The 18,662-nt window shown below is 47.1% G+C and overlaps 1 protein-coding gene across 1 annotated transcript in view; it reads left to right on the top strand.

Moving 5' to 3' along the window:
- The window catches only part of ABCA12 (ATP binding cassette subfamily A member 12), a 129,239-nt gene extending 115,232 nt beyond the window's left edge, over positions 1-14,007 (top strand). The window contains exons 49-54 of the mRNA XM_075933955.2: positions 159-293; positions 5,408-5,511; positions 6,304-6,396; positions 7,411-7,516; positions 9,068-9,205; positions 13,325-14,007. Of these exons, the coding sequence (XP_075790070.2) occupies positions 159-293; positions 5,408-5,511; positions 6,304-6,396; positions 7,411-7,516; positions 9,068-9,205; positions 13,325-13,444 (696 nt within the window). The 3' untranslated portion in view covers positions 13,445-14,007. The remainder of the gene's footprint in view (positions 1-158; positions 294-5,407; positions 5,512-6,303; positions 6,397-7,410; positions 7,517-9,067; positions 9,206-13,324) is intronic.
- The last annotated feature ends 4,655 nt before the right edge of the window (positions 14,008-18,662 follow it).

Raw genomic sequence — 18,662 nt, 5'->3', positions numbered from 1 at the left:
GGCGTAGCTCTGTGGAAGACATTGCAGCTACACTGATTTGCACCCGTTGAGGAGCTGGGTGCTGATTCATTGGCAAAGACATGCTTGTTCCAGCTATTCTCTGGTTGCTCTAATTCTCAGTGCAAATCAAATGTTTGTATTATTCATTGTACCCACAGATCGCACTTCAGCTTCTTCATAGACTTAATCTGATGCCATACAAAGACAGAGTCACCTCCATGTGCAGCTATGGCACTAATAGGAAGTTATCGACCGCACTGGCCCTCGTCGGGAACCCGTCGATTCTACTGCTGGTAAGAAATCGGAAGTTTTGTGATGTAAAGGTTTGTAGCTTTTAAGGCCAGCAGGGACCACTATATCATCTCCTCTGACCACCTGCCTGCAGCCTGGGATAAGAGTAGGGTGCAAATTGCACCAGTCGGGTTTTTTACTCTGCAGTGAGGTCAGAAATTTCACAGAGTTGAAGGCTGGTGAGGCGCAAGCAGAAACCGTGGACTTCAGGGAGCACAGACAAATCTCACTGAAAGAACAGAAACATCCGCGTGCGTAAGGGAAGTACAGCAAAGCGCTTTCCTGCATTGTACATACTCACAACCTTCTGGAGGCCATTAGAAGTGCCGATGGAAAGAAACGTAAGTGGAAGTCATCCTAAGGCAGTGGTGACGGTTTTTGCTGTCACGCTGTCATTCCGATGAGCCCAGCGAAAGGATGGATTTACACCTTACTACACCAGTCCTTCTTCCCCTGAACAATCAAGCATGTCCCATTACCGTCGTTAGGTGGTTTTCTGGCTTTCATGCTACAGTTGCCCAGGAAACCGGAATTGGTGTTCTGATTGTTGTTAGGTTTTTTTGCATCAATACATTTCCCAGGGTTTCCGATATGTTAATGAGGTTGACCTCATGGTTTCACATACTTAAGAATCCCCTAGAAGTTTATTAGTATTCAATTAATGTGTTCTTTGCTGTGCAATTGTGTATTCAAAAGCACACGTTGCTAAATCTTATAACCCTAGGTCCCTTATTTATGCTAAGTCTTATGCTTCTTATGCTAACAAATGTATCACAGCTAGACCTCAATTTATTGCTTAATATTAATACTTGTACGTTCCCTTACTTGCCTTTTGGTTATGTTGGCGTCACTCATAGCTACTAAAAGCAATTTTATTGTCTGCCTGTCTGTCTGTCCATCTATCCTCACAGCCTTTGTAGGATCAGATCAGAGGTCACAGGTCAACTCGTGTAACACACGCTATAGGATTTCACCCCCATACAGAGCCCAATACATTGTGTCTGACTAAAGCATTTCTTCTGGAAAGATGTTGAGTCTTCATTTGAAGGCTCCAAGACATGGAAAATCCATCACTTCCCTTGGTAATTTGTTCCAATGGCTAATCAGGCTCACAGAAAAAATGGTGCCTTCTTTCTAATTTGAATATATCTGGTTTTTCCCTTCCAGCCCTTGGTTCTCGTGAGGCCTTTCTCAGCGAGATTAATGAGCACCTTAATTCCCACTATACTCTCCTCAGAAGGGTACTTACACGTTGTAATCTAGTGACCTCTCAGTCTTCTTTTTGTTAAGCTACACAGATGGAACTTTTTAAGTCTCTCACACTAAGGTGTTCATTTTTGTAAATTATTTTGTGGCCCTTTGCTGCACCTTCTCCAATTTTCCCAGTAGCCTTTTTCAAATGTGGATGCTCGAACTGTAGGAAGTATTCTAGAGAAATCCAGAGGCACTGCCTGAGGGCTTCTTCACAGATGTTTTATTGTGTCTGCCTATTATTCATAAAGGGAAAGGAACAGAAAATACCATCACATGTTCCATACGTATTGTCTCTCTACAACTTCCATATCAGATGCAAGATGAGACCGCGCCCTCCATGATACAGCAAGAAGGAGCAAAAGGAGCAGATAGCCTATATCAGTGGCCCCACGCCACTATGGGGTGAAAACCAGAACCAGTGTCCCTCTAAGATATGAGCTAGAAAGTGTAACTCTCTTGCCACATACAGGCAATATTCGACTGTTTTATCTAACATAACTTAATGTTTTCTTCTTACACGATAGTGGAGGTTTGTTCTGAAGTAGCCTGATGTTCTCTTTGAGCAGCCTGTGGCAGTAGGTTTGGCATTGATGTAGGAGTCCCAGGAGCTCCTGGGTTACACACACGTTTTAGTCACTCTGGGAAAGGTGGGCACATGCAGCATCCCATACGTACACATCCAAAATCACAGCTCAGGTTTCTCAGTCTTGTTCCTCAACTTGAAGCTCTCCAAAGCCTGGTCTCTACTAGAACCTTAGTACAAAATAACACACACACCCCGGTCGATTTTGTAAGCGATGTGTCTGCACTACCAAGCTCGTTATTCCAGAATAAGGGGGCGCAGAATTCGAACTCTGTACTCCTGTTTTTCATGAGGAGTGATGGTAATTTAGTTGGGGTTGGTCCTGCCATGGGCGGGGGGCTGCACTTGACCTCCTGAGGTCTCTTCCAGCTCTGTGATCCTATGAATTCTGAACTTGTACATCCGAAATAACGTTAGTGGGGATGCTCCGGTGCTGCTGTTTTGAACTAATTGGCCCCTCCCACAGCTCCCCACAGTGCTTCTTGGGGCTCTGAGTCTGAGGTAATGCTTCCACATTAACAGAGCCTGCCTCAGACTACATTCAATTCTTCCTTGCAGTGAGGACACGGAAGTTCGACTTTGTAAAATCAGGTGCCCAGAAGTTGAACTTAGTAAATTTGAAATAAACTCCTGGTGTAGATGTGGCCCAAGGGACAACCCCAGCACTCCAAGTTTGATTGCCACAGCATCCGTAAGCGGCCAGTGTTTAAATGAACCCCACACAGCTTAAGGAGCTGGTTTTTCTCTGGCCCTTCTGCTGCCGCTATTGGCCTCGTATTCTGCTGTCCTCAACAAACCTCACCTTGCCCTTCAGGATTCAATCACGGCAAATAGCCTCTGTCTTTTCTACCTCATGGTTGTTAAGGCAACCAGCCTGATTCCCGGGCTTCAAGGAGGTTTACAGGATCTGTTGAAAAAGGCTTTCTTTCTCGACAGATCCCCCTCTAGATGGCCGCTTTTTGCCGACAAAGTGTTGAGTCGGCAAAACGCGGTGGCCATTTTTATGCAAATTAAGCGCGCGATATTTAAATCCCTGCCTCATTTGCAATGTTGACCTGCCTAATCTGCATCCCTCTGCCGACAGAGGGATGCAGTCGAGACATACCCAGAGAGTTGAAGATGACACAAAACTCCTCAAAATAGTTAAGTCCTAGGCAGACTATGAAGAGCTACAAAAGGAACTCACTAAATGGGGTGACTAGGCAACAAAATGGTGGATGAAACTCAATGTTGACAAATGCAGAGCATTGTGTATTGAGAAGACATAATCCCAGCTATACATATAAAATGTTGGGGTCTAAATTAGCTGTCACCACTCGAGAGAAATGTGGAGAGTTCTCTGAAAACATCCACGCCGTGTGCCGCGGCAGTCAAAAAAGCCAACCGGATGTTAGGGATCACTAAGTAAGGGCTAGAAAATAAGAGCCTGCAGCAGAGCGGGGGTTGAGTTCCCCCAGGAAAAGTCAGGTGCTCGCACCGGTGATACCACATGCAACATGCATTGTTTAAAAGACAGAAACGAACCCTCCAACGTCCCAGACCGCCCTGGGACCGGGGGTTTTAAATTCTGCACTCCTGAGCAATCCCTATGCCAGACACTGGGCCAGATGCACACAGCTTTGATGTACAGAAGAGCCACCCCTCCTTTTGCATAATTCCTTTGCTTTTCTGTCTGCGCCTACAAGCGCCACAGAAGCGGAGACAAGGAGATTGTCTGAGCGCAAGCTGCTTTCCGAAGAACAAAGCTGTTTTCTTTCTGCTTCGTCGAGCACATTGTTCCCCCCATGATAACAATTCCATGATGGGCAGCTGGCTGAGAACTTTGTTGATGATGAATGAGGTGGGGCGCCACGTATCGTAACTCCTCTGTGGCGTATTGTCCATGGGATTCTGAAGCTCGACAGCTTGTTTTGCCCGTAAATGAGGCAGATATTACTCAGAAGGCGGGTCGGTCTGGAGACAAAGGGCTGTTCTGTTATTAGCCCATGTGTGGCTCAGAGCTACAATGGATTAAGAAGCTTTCATTTAGGGAAGTGTGAAATAGATATTGTGGCAAGTCTGGGCTAAGTCCCCTGGGTCCTGCACTTCCTGGTAGGGTCTTTGCATGCGCCTCAGAGACTCGCGGTGTCCCTACCACTGCCGAGACTCCAAGAGCTTTTTTCATCATTGGCCAGTCCAGGGTTTTGGAGGTCAGTCCCTCCGATAGTCCAAGGGTCCCCCTTTTCCTTTCTGGCAGCTCACCAGCCAAGAGGAGGGGTGGGGGAAACCTGGTCCCACCCACCTGCTCCGGGTTCTGGGCCAGGGCCCTATGGGGTAGCCCCGAGTGCGGCTGTGAGGCTTGGTCCTTGCCCCACTGAATAGCGGCCCCTCCCTGGGTCACTTCCCCAACCACTCCCTGGGTACTGACTCCCTGGTGTCTTGGAACAGGCCCGGTTAGCTGCTGCCTTCTGGGTTTGTCTTCTGCTCCGTCTCTCTCCTCCTCTCTTCTGGTCCGTCCCTTTTCTTCTTTCCCTGCCATGCCCGAGGGAAGGTTTTTATAGGGTGCCCATAAGCCTTAACTGGCGGCAGGTGTTCTAATCAGCCTTCCTCCAGGCTGTCTGCAGATGGGCTTCAGGTGTCCTAAGGGCAGGGCCGCCTCCTCAGGGAACATAAACCCAGATACCCAACTCCCCCGTATCTACCTTTCACTTGGCTTCTGCAGCCCCCTGCTCTCGGGCTGCTACGGTATCTACACGGAGGGATGTTTATCTGTGGAACCTCAGAGTCAGCCCTTGGAAAGCTAAGGCTGAAGCTTGCAAATGATTTGATTTAAAATTAATGGGCACCAGGCTTCCGATTCCTCTAGAGAGCCTGAGTGGTTGTATATGAGTTTAATGTTCCGCTACAGCCCTGAGCAGTGAAGAGGGCACTGGGCTGGGATTCAGGAGACACGGGCTCTGACGCCGACCTGCTGTGTGAATTTGGAGAAGTCATGTCCCTGCTGTAAGCTTCTCTGGCTGTCTTGTCTGTTTGGCTCGTAAGCTCTTCGTGGAAGAGACTTTCTCTTAATATCTGTTTTATACAACGCCCAGCACAAGGGGGTTCCACCTTAGGCACTATCATCATACAAATAAATAATACTGATAACACAGACAGAAACTCCATATAAGAGCTAAGTAGTTGTATTAGTATTTGTAGCGTCTTTAATGATGATTCTAAACAGAGCTGATACAGAGAGGAATAGAAATTACATTTTATTTACTCTTTAAACTTACAATCTTTTTTTTTTTTTTTTTATAGGATGAACCAAGCTCTGGAATGGATCCTAATGCTAAACGACACCTTTGGAAAATCATCACCGAGGAAGTACAGAACCAATGTTCAGTAATCCTCACTTCTCACAGGTAGAATGTACTGTCTGCCTTTGTGTTGTTATGCTCAAACTAAAGGCTTGTCTCCACTTACCAGGAGCTCAGTCCTGCAGCGATCACTCTCCCGGGGCTCAATTTAGCAGGTCTAGTAAGGACCCGTTAAATCAATCACTGATGGCGCCCCGTTGATTCCGTCACTGCACCAAGTTATGGGGAGTAAGGGAATTTAATGGGAGACTTTCTCCTGTCAAGTCCCCACAGTTGGGTTGCCGTGGAAATTCGATCTAAGTTACATCCACTCCAGTCACGTGGCTGCTATTGCATATCTTGGGTTGACTCTCTCCCCGAGTGTAAACCTGGCCTAACACTGCACACTGGAACACTCTAGAACTCACAGGCACCAGAATGTAAACCCTTTCAGAATCCCAACCCCGACTCACCGCCGCAGCCAACTTCTCTGGATCTGGAGGGTGCTGCATAAGGCCATCTGTGGTAACATCCACATGGAATGAGAAAATCCAGGAAAATCCTCCAGAAAGGGCCAAACACCTCCTGGACATGTGTGATAGCTCTCCATGGACTGGGTCCTTGGCCCAGACCCTCAAAAGCATGTAGGCACTTAACTCCCTTACATATCTTTGAGGAACGGGGCCTTTTCAGTAGTAGTGCAAGAAGAGCCAGCTAAAGATTGGGTCAGGTGATTAAGATGAATCATTCCCGGTCAACTGCCTGACAAACTCATGGGAAACCGTCCAATCTCTGGCCAGTAGAGGTTCTTGCACTGCCATTCGATGGCCCTACAGAATTTCTCTGCTTGCTTTTCAGCATGGAAGAATGTGAAGCTCTCTGTACCAGGCTGGCGATTATGGTGAATGGGCGTTTCCAGTGCCTTGGCTCTTTGCAGCATATTAAGAGCAGGTCAGTAAAATGTATCTTCCACACATCCCCTCTACCACAGTGAGCACCACATGCCCTGTGATGGTAAATCAGTGGAGCTCCATGGAAGGCAACTGAGACACGCTGAGGACCTAGCTGTGTGTACTCAAGGTGCAGTGATCAACCCATGGGCATCACTGAAAGCTTTTTGTCTTTTGTTTCAGAGAACTGGTGATAGATAAAGGGTGCTAGCTGGAAAACAGGAGTTCTGTTTGGGGTCCTTCTGTTTGGGTGTCCATTCCAGCAGGACTAAAGCCAAGATTTTCCTCATTTCTGAGAGACTCGTCCCCCACTAGCCCACACTCAGCATACTCACTTGTGGTCAACTTCAAGGGCCTGTTCCACACCAGGTCAATCAGGGAATTGAAACAGAGTCACCCATGTCCCATGTGACTGCTCCAGCCGCGTGGCTTTTCTGGGGTTGGTTGGGATCTCACAGTCCCACCAACCTGGGACCTGAGTGCTTCCTACAAATCAGCACTTGCCAATGGAAAAAAAAAAAAAAAAATAAGAAATTCTTAGCCAGCTCTCTCAGTGCATTTTCTACCCCGGGAAGCTTTTGTTCGGTGTTTGAGAGGCATGTTCCTCTACGTAGATGACTCAATAACTGTGTCAACTTTAATACAGAACGTAAAGACATACAATAGTGATGAACCATGACGTTCATCAATTATCACTCAGACTAGACTGCTGATCCAGATTTCTCCATAGTATGGCCTCACTCCATAGTTTCTCCATAGTATGGCCTCACTCCATAGTTTCTCCATAGCATGGCCTCTCTCCATAGTTTCTCCATAGCATGGCCTCTCTCCATAGTTTCTCCATAGCATGGCCTCTCTCCATAGTTTCTCCAAAGTATGACCTCAGTCCATTCTCAGTCATTGTTCTCACCGGAGTTATACTGGGCCTGGATTTGTTTCACGAGTGCTTCTAGCAAACGCTCTCGTGTTTTGTTCTGAATCTGCTGTGGAACAAGCGTTGTGATTTTCCATCTAGGTTTGGAAGAGGCTTCACGGTGAAGATGCACCTGATGAGCAGTGCGGTCAGCACGGAGGCTCTGACGGAGTTAATGCAGTCACACTTTCCAAACACATGCCTGAAGGTGAGCAGGAGAGGTCAGACCCGCTGCCGGAGGAACGGAGAGCAGAATCCCGTCCTCTGGCTTCAGCAAGAGCTGGTTACATTCTCAAAGCACAAGGGAACGGCACACCCAGATCCCTCTTTCAAAGCAGGAGCCAGGCTCTGATTTACAAAACTGCCCAAGGGAGTTGGGCACCGAGGTCCAATTAATCTTAATAGCACTAGAGTAGCCAGATTTCCTAGGTGGCTTTAAAAACACAGCCAAATGGTGACAGTGAGCATGCAAGATAGTCCAATCCGGCACCCTCCTGCTCACTTGAGTAGTCCCATTGACATCAGTGCTACAGAAAGCTGTAGTTGTCTAGCTCCATTTGTTTTCAGAGGGAGCTGGGATTCTTGAGTACCTCTGGCAATAGAACTGTGTTAGCATCGAGGTGGAGTAACACCGTGCTGAATGAGGACAAGCCAATCTGCTAGCTTAACCCCAACTTTCAAAGTCATCCATCCAACTACCAATGGGAAATCATAGACTCCTAGGGCTGGAAGAGACCTCTGGAGTCATCGAATCCAGCCCCCTGCCCAAAGCAGGATCCATCCCAATTAATTCATCCCAGCCAGGGCTTTGTCAAGCCGGGACTTAAAAATGTCTAGGGATGGAGATTCCACCCCCTCCTAGGGAGCCCATCCCAGTGCTTCCCCACTGGAAACACCACATGTTCCCTAAAGATCCTAGGCTGTAGTCTTCTCCGAGAGCCTAAGGTAATAGACATTTCAGTTGGGAGTCCAGAAAACACCTGACATTTGTTGCACTGCACTATTTCCCAGGCAAGAAATGTTTTCTGCGGGATTCCCACTCTTCAGAGGGGCTAGCCAGCATTACAGAACAGACCAGCCAGCGCAGTGGTGGGTGATCTGAGGCCCGGCCCATTGGGGTTCTGTGTGTGGTGCACGAGACGTTTTGTGACAGCGGCCCACGCGCAGGGTTGCCAGATTCTGCTGGTTTCCATCCTCATTGGGGTTTTTGTCCCTGCCAGTGTTACTAAAGTGACACGCACGTCAAGCCAGGATATGGGAAGTGAAGCACATGCCCTATCTTCCTAAAGCCTGTTCCTCAGTGCTTGTGTACTTACCCCCACAGAGCACCGCAAACCTAAAGCAACTCACGGGAAACACACTCGGCAATCCTTGCCTGAGGAGTTTTCTCACCGGAGTCAGTCAGAAAGGGAGAAGATGCATCCGGCCCTTTAAAAAACAACCAGGAGTCCTGTGGCCCTTAGAGGCTAACAAAACTATGGAGGAGCATGAGCTTTTGTGGACCTCAGCTAATGAGTAATGACGTGGGTTTTGCCCACGAAAGCTCATGTTCCTCTATATTGTTTAGTCTCTAAGGTGCCACAGGATTCCTCGTTGTTTTTAAGGTTACAGACTAACCCGACGACCCCTCAGAGACTTTTCATCCTCCCCCTTAGTTCAATTTCCCCTTCCTTTTTATACTGCACCTCAGCCGTAGGACCAGCCGGGACCTATTTACCTTGTACACCTTGACGTTGTTCCTCTGCGCTTGTTCCGACAGGACCGGCATCTCAACACGGTGGAATACCACGTGCCAGTCTCAGCAGGAGGAGTAGCAAACATATTCGATCTTCTGGAAACCAACAAAATGGCCTTCAAAATCAGGCACTTCTCAGTGAGTCAAACCACTCTAGAGGAGGTAAGAAATTCAGTGTCTGCTCCGGACAGGAACCGATTACCAGACACATTGGAGCACCCGTTGAAAGGGGTTCCAAGCTGTTCTCCTTTTGGGTGCACACACAAGCACAGCTGTGTGGTACAAATAGTTGTTGGTCTGTGGTCATGCTGCTGCTGGCCTGGTGATTTCAGTGGGGCTGCGTGGGGGTCAATGTAGGCAGCCATTTCAACCCACAGTTTTCAGAGACGAAGGTTGGTCGTGTGGCGAAGGGTTGTCAGGCGGGAGCTGTGACGTTGAGTTCCTGTGAGACCTTCCTGAAGTTATTCACTCTCTGGGTGTGTCTAGATTACAGGGTTTTTTCGAGAAAAACTTCCCCTGTGTCTAGACTGCTGCTGCGTTCTTTTGAAAGTAAATCGAAAGAACATGGCAGGTTTTTCAACCGCGGAAAACCTCATTTTATGAGGAATAACGCCTTTTTTTGAAAGTGCTCTTTCGAAAAAAGGTGCTATGTAACGCAAACTGTCCTTTTTCGAAAGAGAGCATCCAGACTGCCTGGGCGCGCTCTTTCGAAAAAGCAGCTTGCTTCTTCGGAAGTACTGGTTGTAGTCTAGACACTCTTTTTTGAAAGAGGCTTTTTCGAAAGTATCTTGCAAGAGGCTTGCAGTCTAGACGTAGTCTCTATGCCTCACTCCCTAGCTGTAAAACGGGACGATTGTTAAGGGCCCAAAAGCAAGCTATTCCAATGTGTCGGAAAGATAGAAAATATGGCAAAAGACCACCTTGGCTTAACCACGAGATCTTGCATGATCTAAAATAAAAAAGGAGTCATATAAAAAATGGAAAGTAGGACAAATTACAAAGGATGAATATGGGCAAACAGCACAGGAATGCAGCAGCAAGATTAGAAAGGCAAAGGCACAAAATGAGCTCAAACTAGCTACGGGAATAAAGGGAAACAATAAGACTTTTTATAAATACATTAGAAGCAAGAGGAGGACCAAGGAGAGGGTAGGCCCACTGGTCAGTGAGGAGGGAGAAACAGTTACAGGAAACTTGGAAATGGCAGAGATGCTCAATGACTTCTTTGTTTCGATCTTCACCGAGAAGTCTGTAGGTATGCCTAATATAGTGAATGCTAGTGGGAAGGGGGTAGTTTTAGAAAGTAAAATAAAAAAAGAACAAGTTAAAAATCACCTAGAAAAGTTAGATGCCTGCAAGTCACCAGGGCCTGATGAAATGCATCCTAGAATACTCAAGGAGCTGATAGAGGAGGTATCTGAGCCTCTAGCTGCCATCTTTGGAAAATCATGGGAGACAGGAGAGATTCCAGAGGACTGGAAAAGGGCAAATATAGTGCCCATCTATACAAAGGGAAACTACAAACCAGTTAGTTTAACTTCTGTGCCAGGAAAGATAATGGAGCAAGTAATTAAGGAAATCATCTGTAAACACTTGGGCTGCGTCTAGACTGGCATGATTTTGCGCAAAAGCAGGCACTTTTGCGCAAAATCTTGCCGCCTGCCTACACTGGCAGCAAGTATTCGCGCAAGAACACTGCCGTTGTAATGTACAAAATCAGTGGTTCTTGCGCAAATACTCTGACGCTCCTGCTCAGGGATAATCCCTCTTGCGCAAGTATTCTTGCGCAAGAGGGCCAGTGTAGACAGCAACGTTAATTTCTTGCGCAAGAAAGCCCAGTGGCCATCAGAGCTTTCTTGCGCAAGAGAGCGTCTACACTGGCACGGATGCTTTTGCGCAAAAGCAAATCTTTTGTGCAAAGGCACATGCCAGTATAGATGCTCACTTGCACAAATACTTTTAACAAAAAAACTTTTCTGTTAAAAGTATTTGTGCAAAATCATGCCAGTCTCGACGCAGCCTTGGAAAGTGGCAAGGTGATAGGGAACAGCCAGCATGGATTTGTAAAGAACAAATCGTGTCAAACCAATCTGATAGCTTTCTTTGATAGGATAACGAGTCTTGTGAATAAGGGAGAAATGGTAGATGTGGTATACGTAGACTTTAGTAAAGCATTTGATACGGTCTCACATGATATTCTTATCAATAAACTAGGTAAATACAACTTAGATGGGGCTACTATAAGGTGGGTGCATAACTGGCTGGATAACCATACTCAGAGAGTAGTTATTAATGGTTCACAATCCTGCTGGAAAGGTACAACTAGTGGAGTTCAGCAGGGGTTTGTTTTGGGACCGGCTCTGTTCAATATCTTCATCAACTATTTAGATATTGGTATAGAAAGTACGCTTATTAAGTTTGCAGATGATACCAAGCTGGGAGGGGTTGCGACTAATCTGGAGGATAGGGTCATAATTCAAAATGACCTGGATAAATTGGAGAAATGGTCTGAGGTAAATAGGATGAAGTTTAATAAAGACAAATGCAAAGTGCTCCACTTAGGAAGGAACAATCCATTTCACACATACAGAATGGGAAGCGATTGTCTGGGAAGGAGTACAGCAGAAAAGGATCTAGGGGTCATAGTGGACCACAAGCTGAATATGAGTCAGCAGTGTGATGCTGTTGCAAAGAAAGCAAACATGATTCTGGGATGCATTAACAGGTGTGTTGTGAGCAAGACACGAGAAGTCATTCTTCCACTCTATTCTGCGCTGGTTAGGCCTCAGTTGGAGTATTGTGTCCAGTTCTGGGCACCGCATTTCAAGAAAGATGTGGAGAAATCGGAGAGGGTCCAGAGAAGAGCCACAAGAATGTTTAACAGTCTAGAGAACATGACCTATGAGGGAAGGCTGAAGGAATTAGGTTTGTTTAGTTTAGAAAAGAGAAGATTGAGGGGGGACATGATAGCAGTTTTCAGATATCTAAAAGGGCGTCATAAGGAGGAGGGAGAAAACTTGTTCATTTTGGCCTCTGAGAATAGAACAAGAAGCAATGGGCTTAAACTGCAGCAAGGGAGGTTGAGGTTGGACATTAGGAAAAAGTTCCTAACTGTCAGGGTGGTCAAACACTGGAATAAATTGCCCAGGGAGGTTGTGGAATCCCCATCTCTGGAGATATTGAAGAGCAGGTTAGATAAATGTCTATCAGGGATGGTCTAGACAGTATTTGGTCCTACCATGAGGGCAGGGGACTGGACTCGATGACCTCTCGAGATCCCTTCCAGTCCTAGTATTCTATGATTCTATGATTCCATGATGACATTCCTTTCTCTCGGCTTTTGTGTCTCTATTTCGATTGCCAGCTCTCTACGGCCTCTCTGTTTTTTAGCATGAATGAGCTCTTCATCTGAGGTAGGTTGCCACAGCTCCGTGGACTTCCGTGAAGCTATACGAGGCTCCAATCTGAGTTGAGCTTCTAGATTCTGTTCTAATTCTCATTGTATTTATTATTATTGGTAACATGCCGCCCTAGTTAGGTTTCCTCCATTTCTACTGCACAGTTTTTTGCACCGATATAAAAATATCATAGGAAGAACCCAAGTTTAAGGGCCACCTTACGTTATGCCTGGTAGGACCATTTCAATTGGCAGGGAATAGCTGGAGCTCTAGGCTCTGCAACCATGCCCCAAAGGGACCCCCCACACAAGGACTAAACGTGGGTGCAGTGGAGCTATCTCGTTTTTTTTGCCGCCTGGGGACGTTCCTGCAACAAGGAAATCCTCAATTGCTCTTATAGGGAAGCTGCGCAGCCCCTTTATAGCACCAAAGTAGTGCCAAGTGATTGCAACTGGGAGCATAACTATTACTCTGAAATCCTGCCTGCTTTTCCGATAGTGAAGTGTGTGTGTTGATGTGAATAATAGGGGTGTGTGGATGAAAATGTAGGCGTATGTGTGTGTACACACAAATATGTGCAGGATTGTGTGTGTACACACAAACATATAGGTAGTTATGCAGGTAGATATCCATGTGTGGTGTGTATATATAAAATACACATTCAAGGTGGGCTTTTCAAAGCAACCCAAGATATACAAATACCCCACTCGCATTTGTCAACTAGCTCTCTTAGACTTCTTTTGGAAATCGCCTCTCACACACAAAATTCCTCCCTGCCTCCTTCCCAGGGCTGTGATCCGTAGGGGGAAAAATGGCATTTTTGTCCATTTTAACTTTTTGTTTTGTTTTATCACATAGCAAATATTTTCCTTTCAACTTTCAGGTTTTCATCAACTTTGCCAAAGACGAAAGCGGTGCTGACAACGCAGAGGCAAGTACAGATGTAGGCTCAGACGGCTCCAATGCAAGTTGCCAAGATAGTCACATAAATGCCATCTGTTAAAGGGATATTGTGGTGTTTTAAAAAATGACATTTTTCTAAACAATTTGTTTGTATTTATTTTGTTATTAACAACCTGGTAAACATGTAAAACTGGCATTGGATTCCATATCAAGATTGGTCTTGCCCCTGTCTTTCCGTTCTTGCTCTAGGTTTATTTTATATCGCTATTGCGAATTTGGTGACATCTCTTGATACTTGCTGTTCAGATATTCTGGGAGCTTATGGCCATTGGCTGTCACCAAGAACAGTGAGTGATAGAGCAGAACAGCTGCTATGGACTCAGGGACATAAGAGAGAAGGATGGGCCAGTGGTTTGGATGTTAGCTGGGCGCTCAGGAAACCCGGGTTCCATTTCCTGCTTTGCCACAGACTTCCTGTGCGCCCTTGGGCATGCCACTTGACATGTCAGCAAATGGGGGTTAACAATATTTCTCTGCCTCCCTGAGGTGGTGTGAGCCTAGCTACAGTAAAGATTGTGATTCTCCAGCAAGGGGGGCCGTCTTAGATAAAGCTTTTCTCTGTGTGTGGTTTATGTGAGTAATAATACAGTTATTTAAAATTCATGCTGCCTGTTGTTTCTGTTTGTTTGTGTAGTTTGCCCCAACTCTAGTACAAACCTCCCAGTCCTAAGCAATTTCCCCCCATCCAGTATTCCATACCTCCCTGAAGCCAATAGCCTCACCCCCAGGAAGCATTTGTGTGTCCAGCTTTTAATTTAATCCCCACCTTCCTGCCACCAGCGAGGACAAATTAACCCGGCCTCTCCCAGAACAACCACTCACCCCTCCCTGCTAAACTCCAGCTTTATCCTTCCCCGCAGAGGCCCAGCCTGCCAGGCTGCATTTCCCAATGTCGGTCATAGAATCACAGGGCAGGAACAGACCTCAGGCGATCAGTGAGTCCGGCCCCCTGCCCAAAGCAGGACCAACCCCAATTAAAACAACCCAGCCAGGGCTTTGTCAAGCCGGGACTTAAAAACCTCTAGGAATAGAGATTCCACCCCCTTTCTAGGGAACCCATCCCAGTGCTTCACCAGCCTCCTAGTGAAATAGTTTTTCCTACTATCCAACCTAGATCTCCCCCGCTGTAACTTGAGCCCATTGCTCCTTGTTCTGCCATCTGTCACTACTGTGAACAGCCTCTCTCCATCCTCTTTGGAACCTCCCTTCAGGAAGTTGCAGGCTGCTCTCAAATCCCCCCTCACTCTTCTCTTCTGCAGACTAAACAGACCCAACTCCCTCAGTCTCTCCTCATAGGTCATGCGCTCCAGCCCCCTAATCATTTTGGTCACCCTCCTCTGGACCCTCTCCAATGCGTTGACCACCCCAGACAGCCTGGGGTCTAAGGCACTCATCTGACACGGGCACTCATCCCTCTAAATCCCAGCTCTTTCCTTAGCACGCCTGCTCCGCACCCCATCATTACAGGTGGGTTTTCCAAAAAACCCCTCTGCCATTGAGACACTTCAATAAAGTCAGTTAGCAGTTCTGGGGGCGACACTGATGGCCAAATGCTCCAAAGAGTCCAACGTCTGGCCTGCACCTGAGATGTGCCTCTGAATGGAAATTCAGCTCTTCAGAAAAGCTGGCTCCGGTTATGTCCTTTGGCTTGTTGCTGAGGGAGAAGGAGCTGTCTGCGTACCACAGCTCATCAGCTCTCCGAGTGCTCGCTTTTGACCTCCACGCTGTCTCACCCACGGTCCTTTCAGCCTTTATAATGCCAGCCAGTTTTTCCAGGGAGTACAGAAAACCAGCCTCATTAAGTCCCCGTTGGATGGGGCTTGTCCATGCTAATTGGAACGACAGGGTCCTCCACTGGGTTTCATGTACGAATGCTCTTAAAAATCAGTCGAAAGTGGAAAACCGTTTGACGCGACGCGGTGGCTAAAATAGTCTGGGGCCAGGGAGTCAAGTAGGAATTTTATAATTAGTTATGTGAAGTGAGACTGAGTCAAATCAATTTCCTAATTGGCAACGAGACGTTAGACAGACGGACTCAAATCTCTGTCCCTTCTCCGTTCAATTACACACGTCAAGGGGCCGTTTATTTTGTGACACAGGCTTGGACGTCGCAGACAAAGCTTCTGCTTTTAGCAGAGACATTGGATTCCGTGACTGGGCCTCCTCCCTGGATTCAAATGTCAGGCCTTGATTGGAGTGAGGCTGACTTCAGCAATGGGAACGTACCACCACAGGGGTGAAAAAATGGTACCTGGGTGGTGAATTTGCAAAGGGAGGTTTATGCCAAGCAAGGGAAACATCTGCCAAAGGAAATTGGCCAAAGAACAACTCCGACTTGCCTCTAGTCGGAGGGAGTTGGGTCTATTTAGTCTTCAGGAGAGAAGAGTATAGTTTTATACTGCCCCTGTATAAAACTATGGGACGCCCACATCCTGAATACTGTGTACAGAGGTGGAATCCTCACCTCAAAAAAGATATTTTGGCCTTGGAAAGGTTTCAGAAAAGGGCAACTAAAATGATTAAGGGTTTGGAACGGGTCCCATATGACAAGAGGCTAAAGCGACTGGGAGTTTTCAGTTTAGAAAAGAGGAGACTGAGGGGGGGATATGATAGAGGTCTATAAAATCATGAGTGGTGTGGAGAGGGTGAATAAAGAAAAGTTATTTATTAGTTTCCATAATAGAAGAACTAGAGGACACTAAATGAAGTTAATGGGTAGCAGGTTTAAAACTAATAAAAGAAAGTTATTCTTCACAAAGCGCATAGTCAACCTGTGGAACTCCTTGCCAGAGGAGGCTGTGAAGGCTAGGACTATAACAGAGTTTAAAGAGAAGCTAGATAATTTCATGGAGGTTAGGTCCATAAAATGCTATTAGCCAGGGGATAGAAATGGTGTCCCTGGCCTCTGTTTGTCAGAGACTGAAGAAGGATGGCAGGAGACAAATCACTTGATCATTGTCTTCGGTCCACCCCCTCTGGGGCACCTGGTGCTGGCTGCTGTTGGAAGATAGGATACTGGGCTAGATGGACCTTTGGTCTGAGCCAGTATGGCCGTTCTTACGTTCTCATGTTCTTATGGGATAGCAGCCTTCAACTTCCTGAAGGGAGGTTCCAAAGAGGCTGGAGAGAGGCTGTTCTCAGCAATGACAGGTGGCAGAATAAGGAGCAATGGTCTCAAGTTGTGGTGGGAGAGGTCCAGGTTGGATATTAGGAAAAACTATTTCACTAGGAGGGTGGTGAAGCACTGGAATGGGTTCCCTAGGGAAGTAGTGGAGTCTCCATCCCTAGAGGTGTTTAAGTCTCGGCTTGAGAAAGCTCTGGCCGGGTTGATTTAGTTGGGATTGGTCCTGCCTTGAGCAGGGGGCTGGACTTGATGGCCATCTAAGGTCTCTTCCAGCTCTATGATTCTATGAGTCTAGTCTCCCTATTTCTTTAGAAATGAAATGGCTGTCTGTGCAAGAACTCCTAAATGATAACATTTAGGGCCATCAAGTTTGGTAGGCAGCTTCCTCTTACCCTAACATAAAGCTAGGTCAGGGGTTGGTTGTGCCAGGAACATGGGAAGTGGCAGGAATGTGGCTGTTTTCCACAGCATGGACGTGATCCTCACACTCACCACTGGGGGCAGCGAGCGAAGACGGGATACTGCAGAGTGAGCAGTGGGAACAGCCACACCAGCACGAGACTGACCAGCTGGGGATGGGGCTCCGCATGCTACTGGCCAGGCTTCCTTCCACGAGCAAGGTTCCTGGGGATTCCCTCCGCCCACCTACTGGGGCCTGCACACTCCCCCTCCCACACTGATGTGTGGAGATTCCCCCACCCCCGCTGTGAGGCTCCAAAGGGGCCTAGCGATTTCCCCGTTATTTCACCCCGAGTGTGGGGATTCCCGCCCGTTCTATGTTTCTTCACCAGGGGATTTCCTTCACCCTCCTTCCTGGGGCCATGCCATTCCCCCTTCCCTCCCTTTGTGCCACTCCTCTCAGGGCCTCCCTACGTATTCCCCCCCTCATGGGCTTGGGGATTCCCTCCCTCCCTCCCCTCCTGCCCCACTGAACCCAGGGCGGAGAGGCTGTGCTACAGGAGTGGATTTGAGACCAGATTGCTTTGCACATGGCAACTGTATGTTGCTACATCGCACGCGGGAAATGCCAAAAATCTTTATTTGAGCGAAAGACAGGAAAACTGCAACTAGTGTCTGCCAACAAGCTTTCCCTAATGTTTGATTCACTTTCATTCTTTTATTAATAGAAACTGTTTTCCTTCCTTTTTGAAAATGGCAACTATTTGCATCGCACATCTGCACTTTCCTTCTATTTCCCCAAGAAACCCAGCCAACCTTTTCTTGAGTTACATCTCTGAGCAACGCCAAGTACATCTTCTAGTTTGAATATAAAAGCTAACTCTAGTTTGTTTCTTTGCTCGCGTGATTGGTGTGGTAAGAAAATCTGGCTTTGGTGTCATTTCAGCCAGAGCTGGGCTTAGGGGCGGGCGAGTCAGGTGGCCATTTTCAAGGGGCCGCCAACAGAGCCCAACTTTTTTTTTTTCTCAACCATTTTTCCCCAGCATGTGAATAGTTGCACCGCAGTGTCACTGAAATGTCATGTGTGTCAAATTCCTCATTGGCAACAATTTCCCAAAACAGGTCCCATGCCTGCAAACACTTACGGGAGTGTGCACTTTTATACCTGTGCCCAATGCAGTTGGTATTGCTGGGATTACTTTTGTGAACAAGATTTGTATTCATGTAGGAGTTCGCTTATGTGCGTCAATGGGACTACCGATGTGAAGAAGTTGTCATGCCCTTCTGTAAGCCCTAAAGAATTAGGTTACTTTTTCAAAGTACCAAGCAACCCACCCTCCCCCTGGTCCCTTTGAATTCAGAGGAGCTTCAGGCAGAAAGATTTAGAAGCCTTATTTTACGCTTGTAAGGGGGTGTCACTGATCTCCCACCAGCACCCCGCTTTTGTCGAGTGCATTTGCCAGTAATGTCTATTAAAAAGCCTTTTGGCGACTCGGCCAGCACACAGGCTCATGTGAAATCACAATCCCTTCCAAGACAGATGCTTTACCAGGGCCCATCCCGGTGCCCCCTATAGGGTCTCTCAGATCAATCCATTCTCTTATCAGTTTCCCCTCTCGATATGAGGGTGATGCGCCTCCTGGAGACCATGTTCTAAACAACTCCCCACTCTGAGCAGTCCTTGGTTCTGCCAACCAGCTACCCCGACTTTCTCCCTTCCAGGTCTGGGCTGCAA

The sequence above is a fragment of the Pelodiscus sinensis genome, chromosome 7, assembly GCF_052426305.1.
Source record: "Pelodiscus sinensis isolate ZL-2025 chromosome 7, ASM5242630v1, whole genome shotgun sequence".
In the NCBI taxonomy this organism is placed as follows: Eukaryota; Metazoa; Chordata; order Testudines; family Trionychidae; genus Pelodiscus; species Pelodiscus sinensis.
This window is presented reverse-complemented; position numbering and strand designations above follow the sequence as displayed.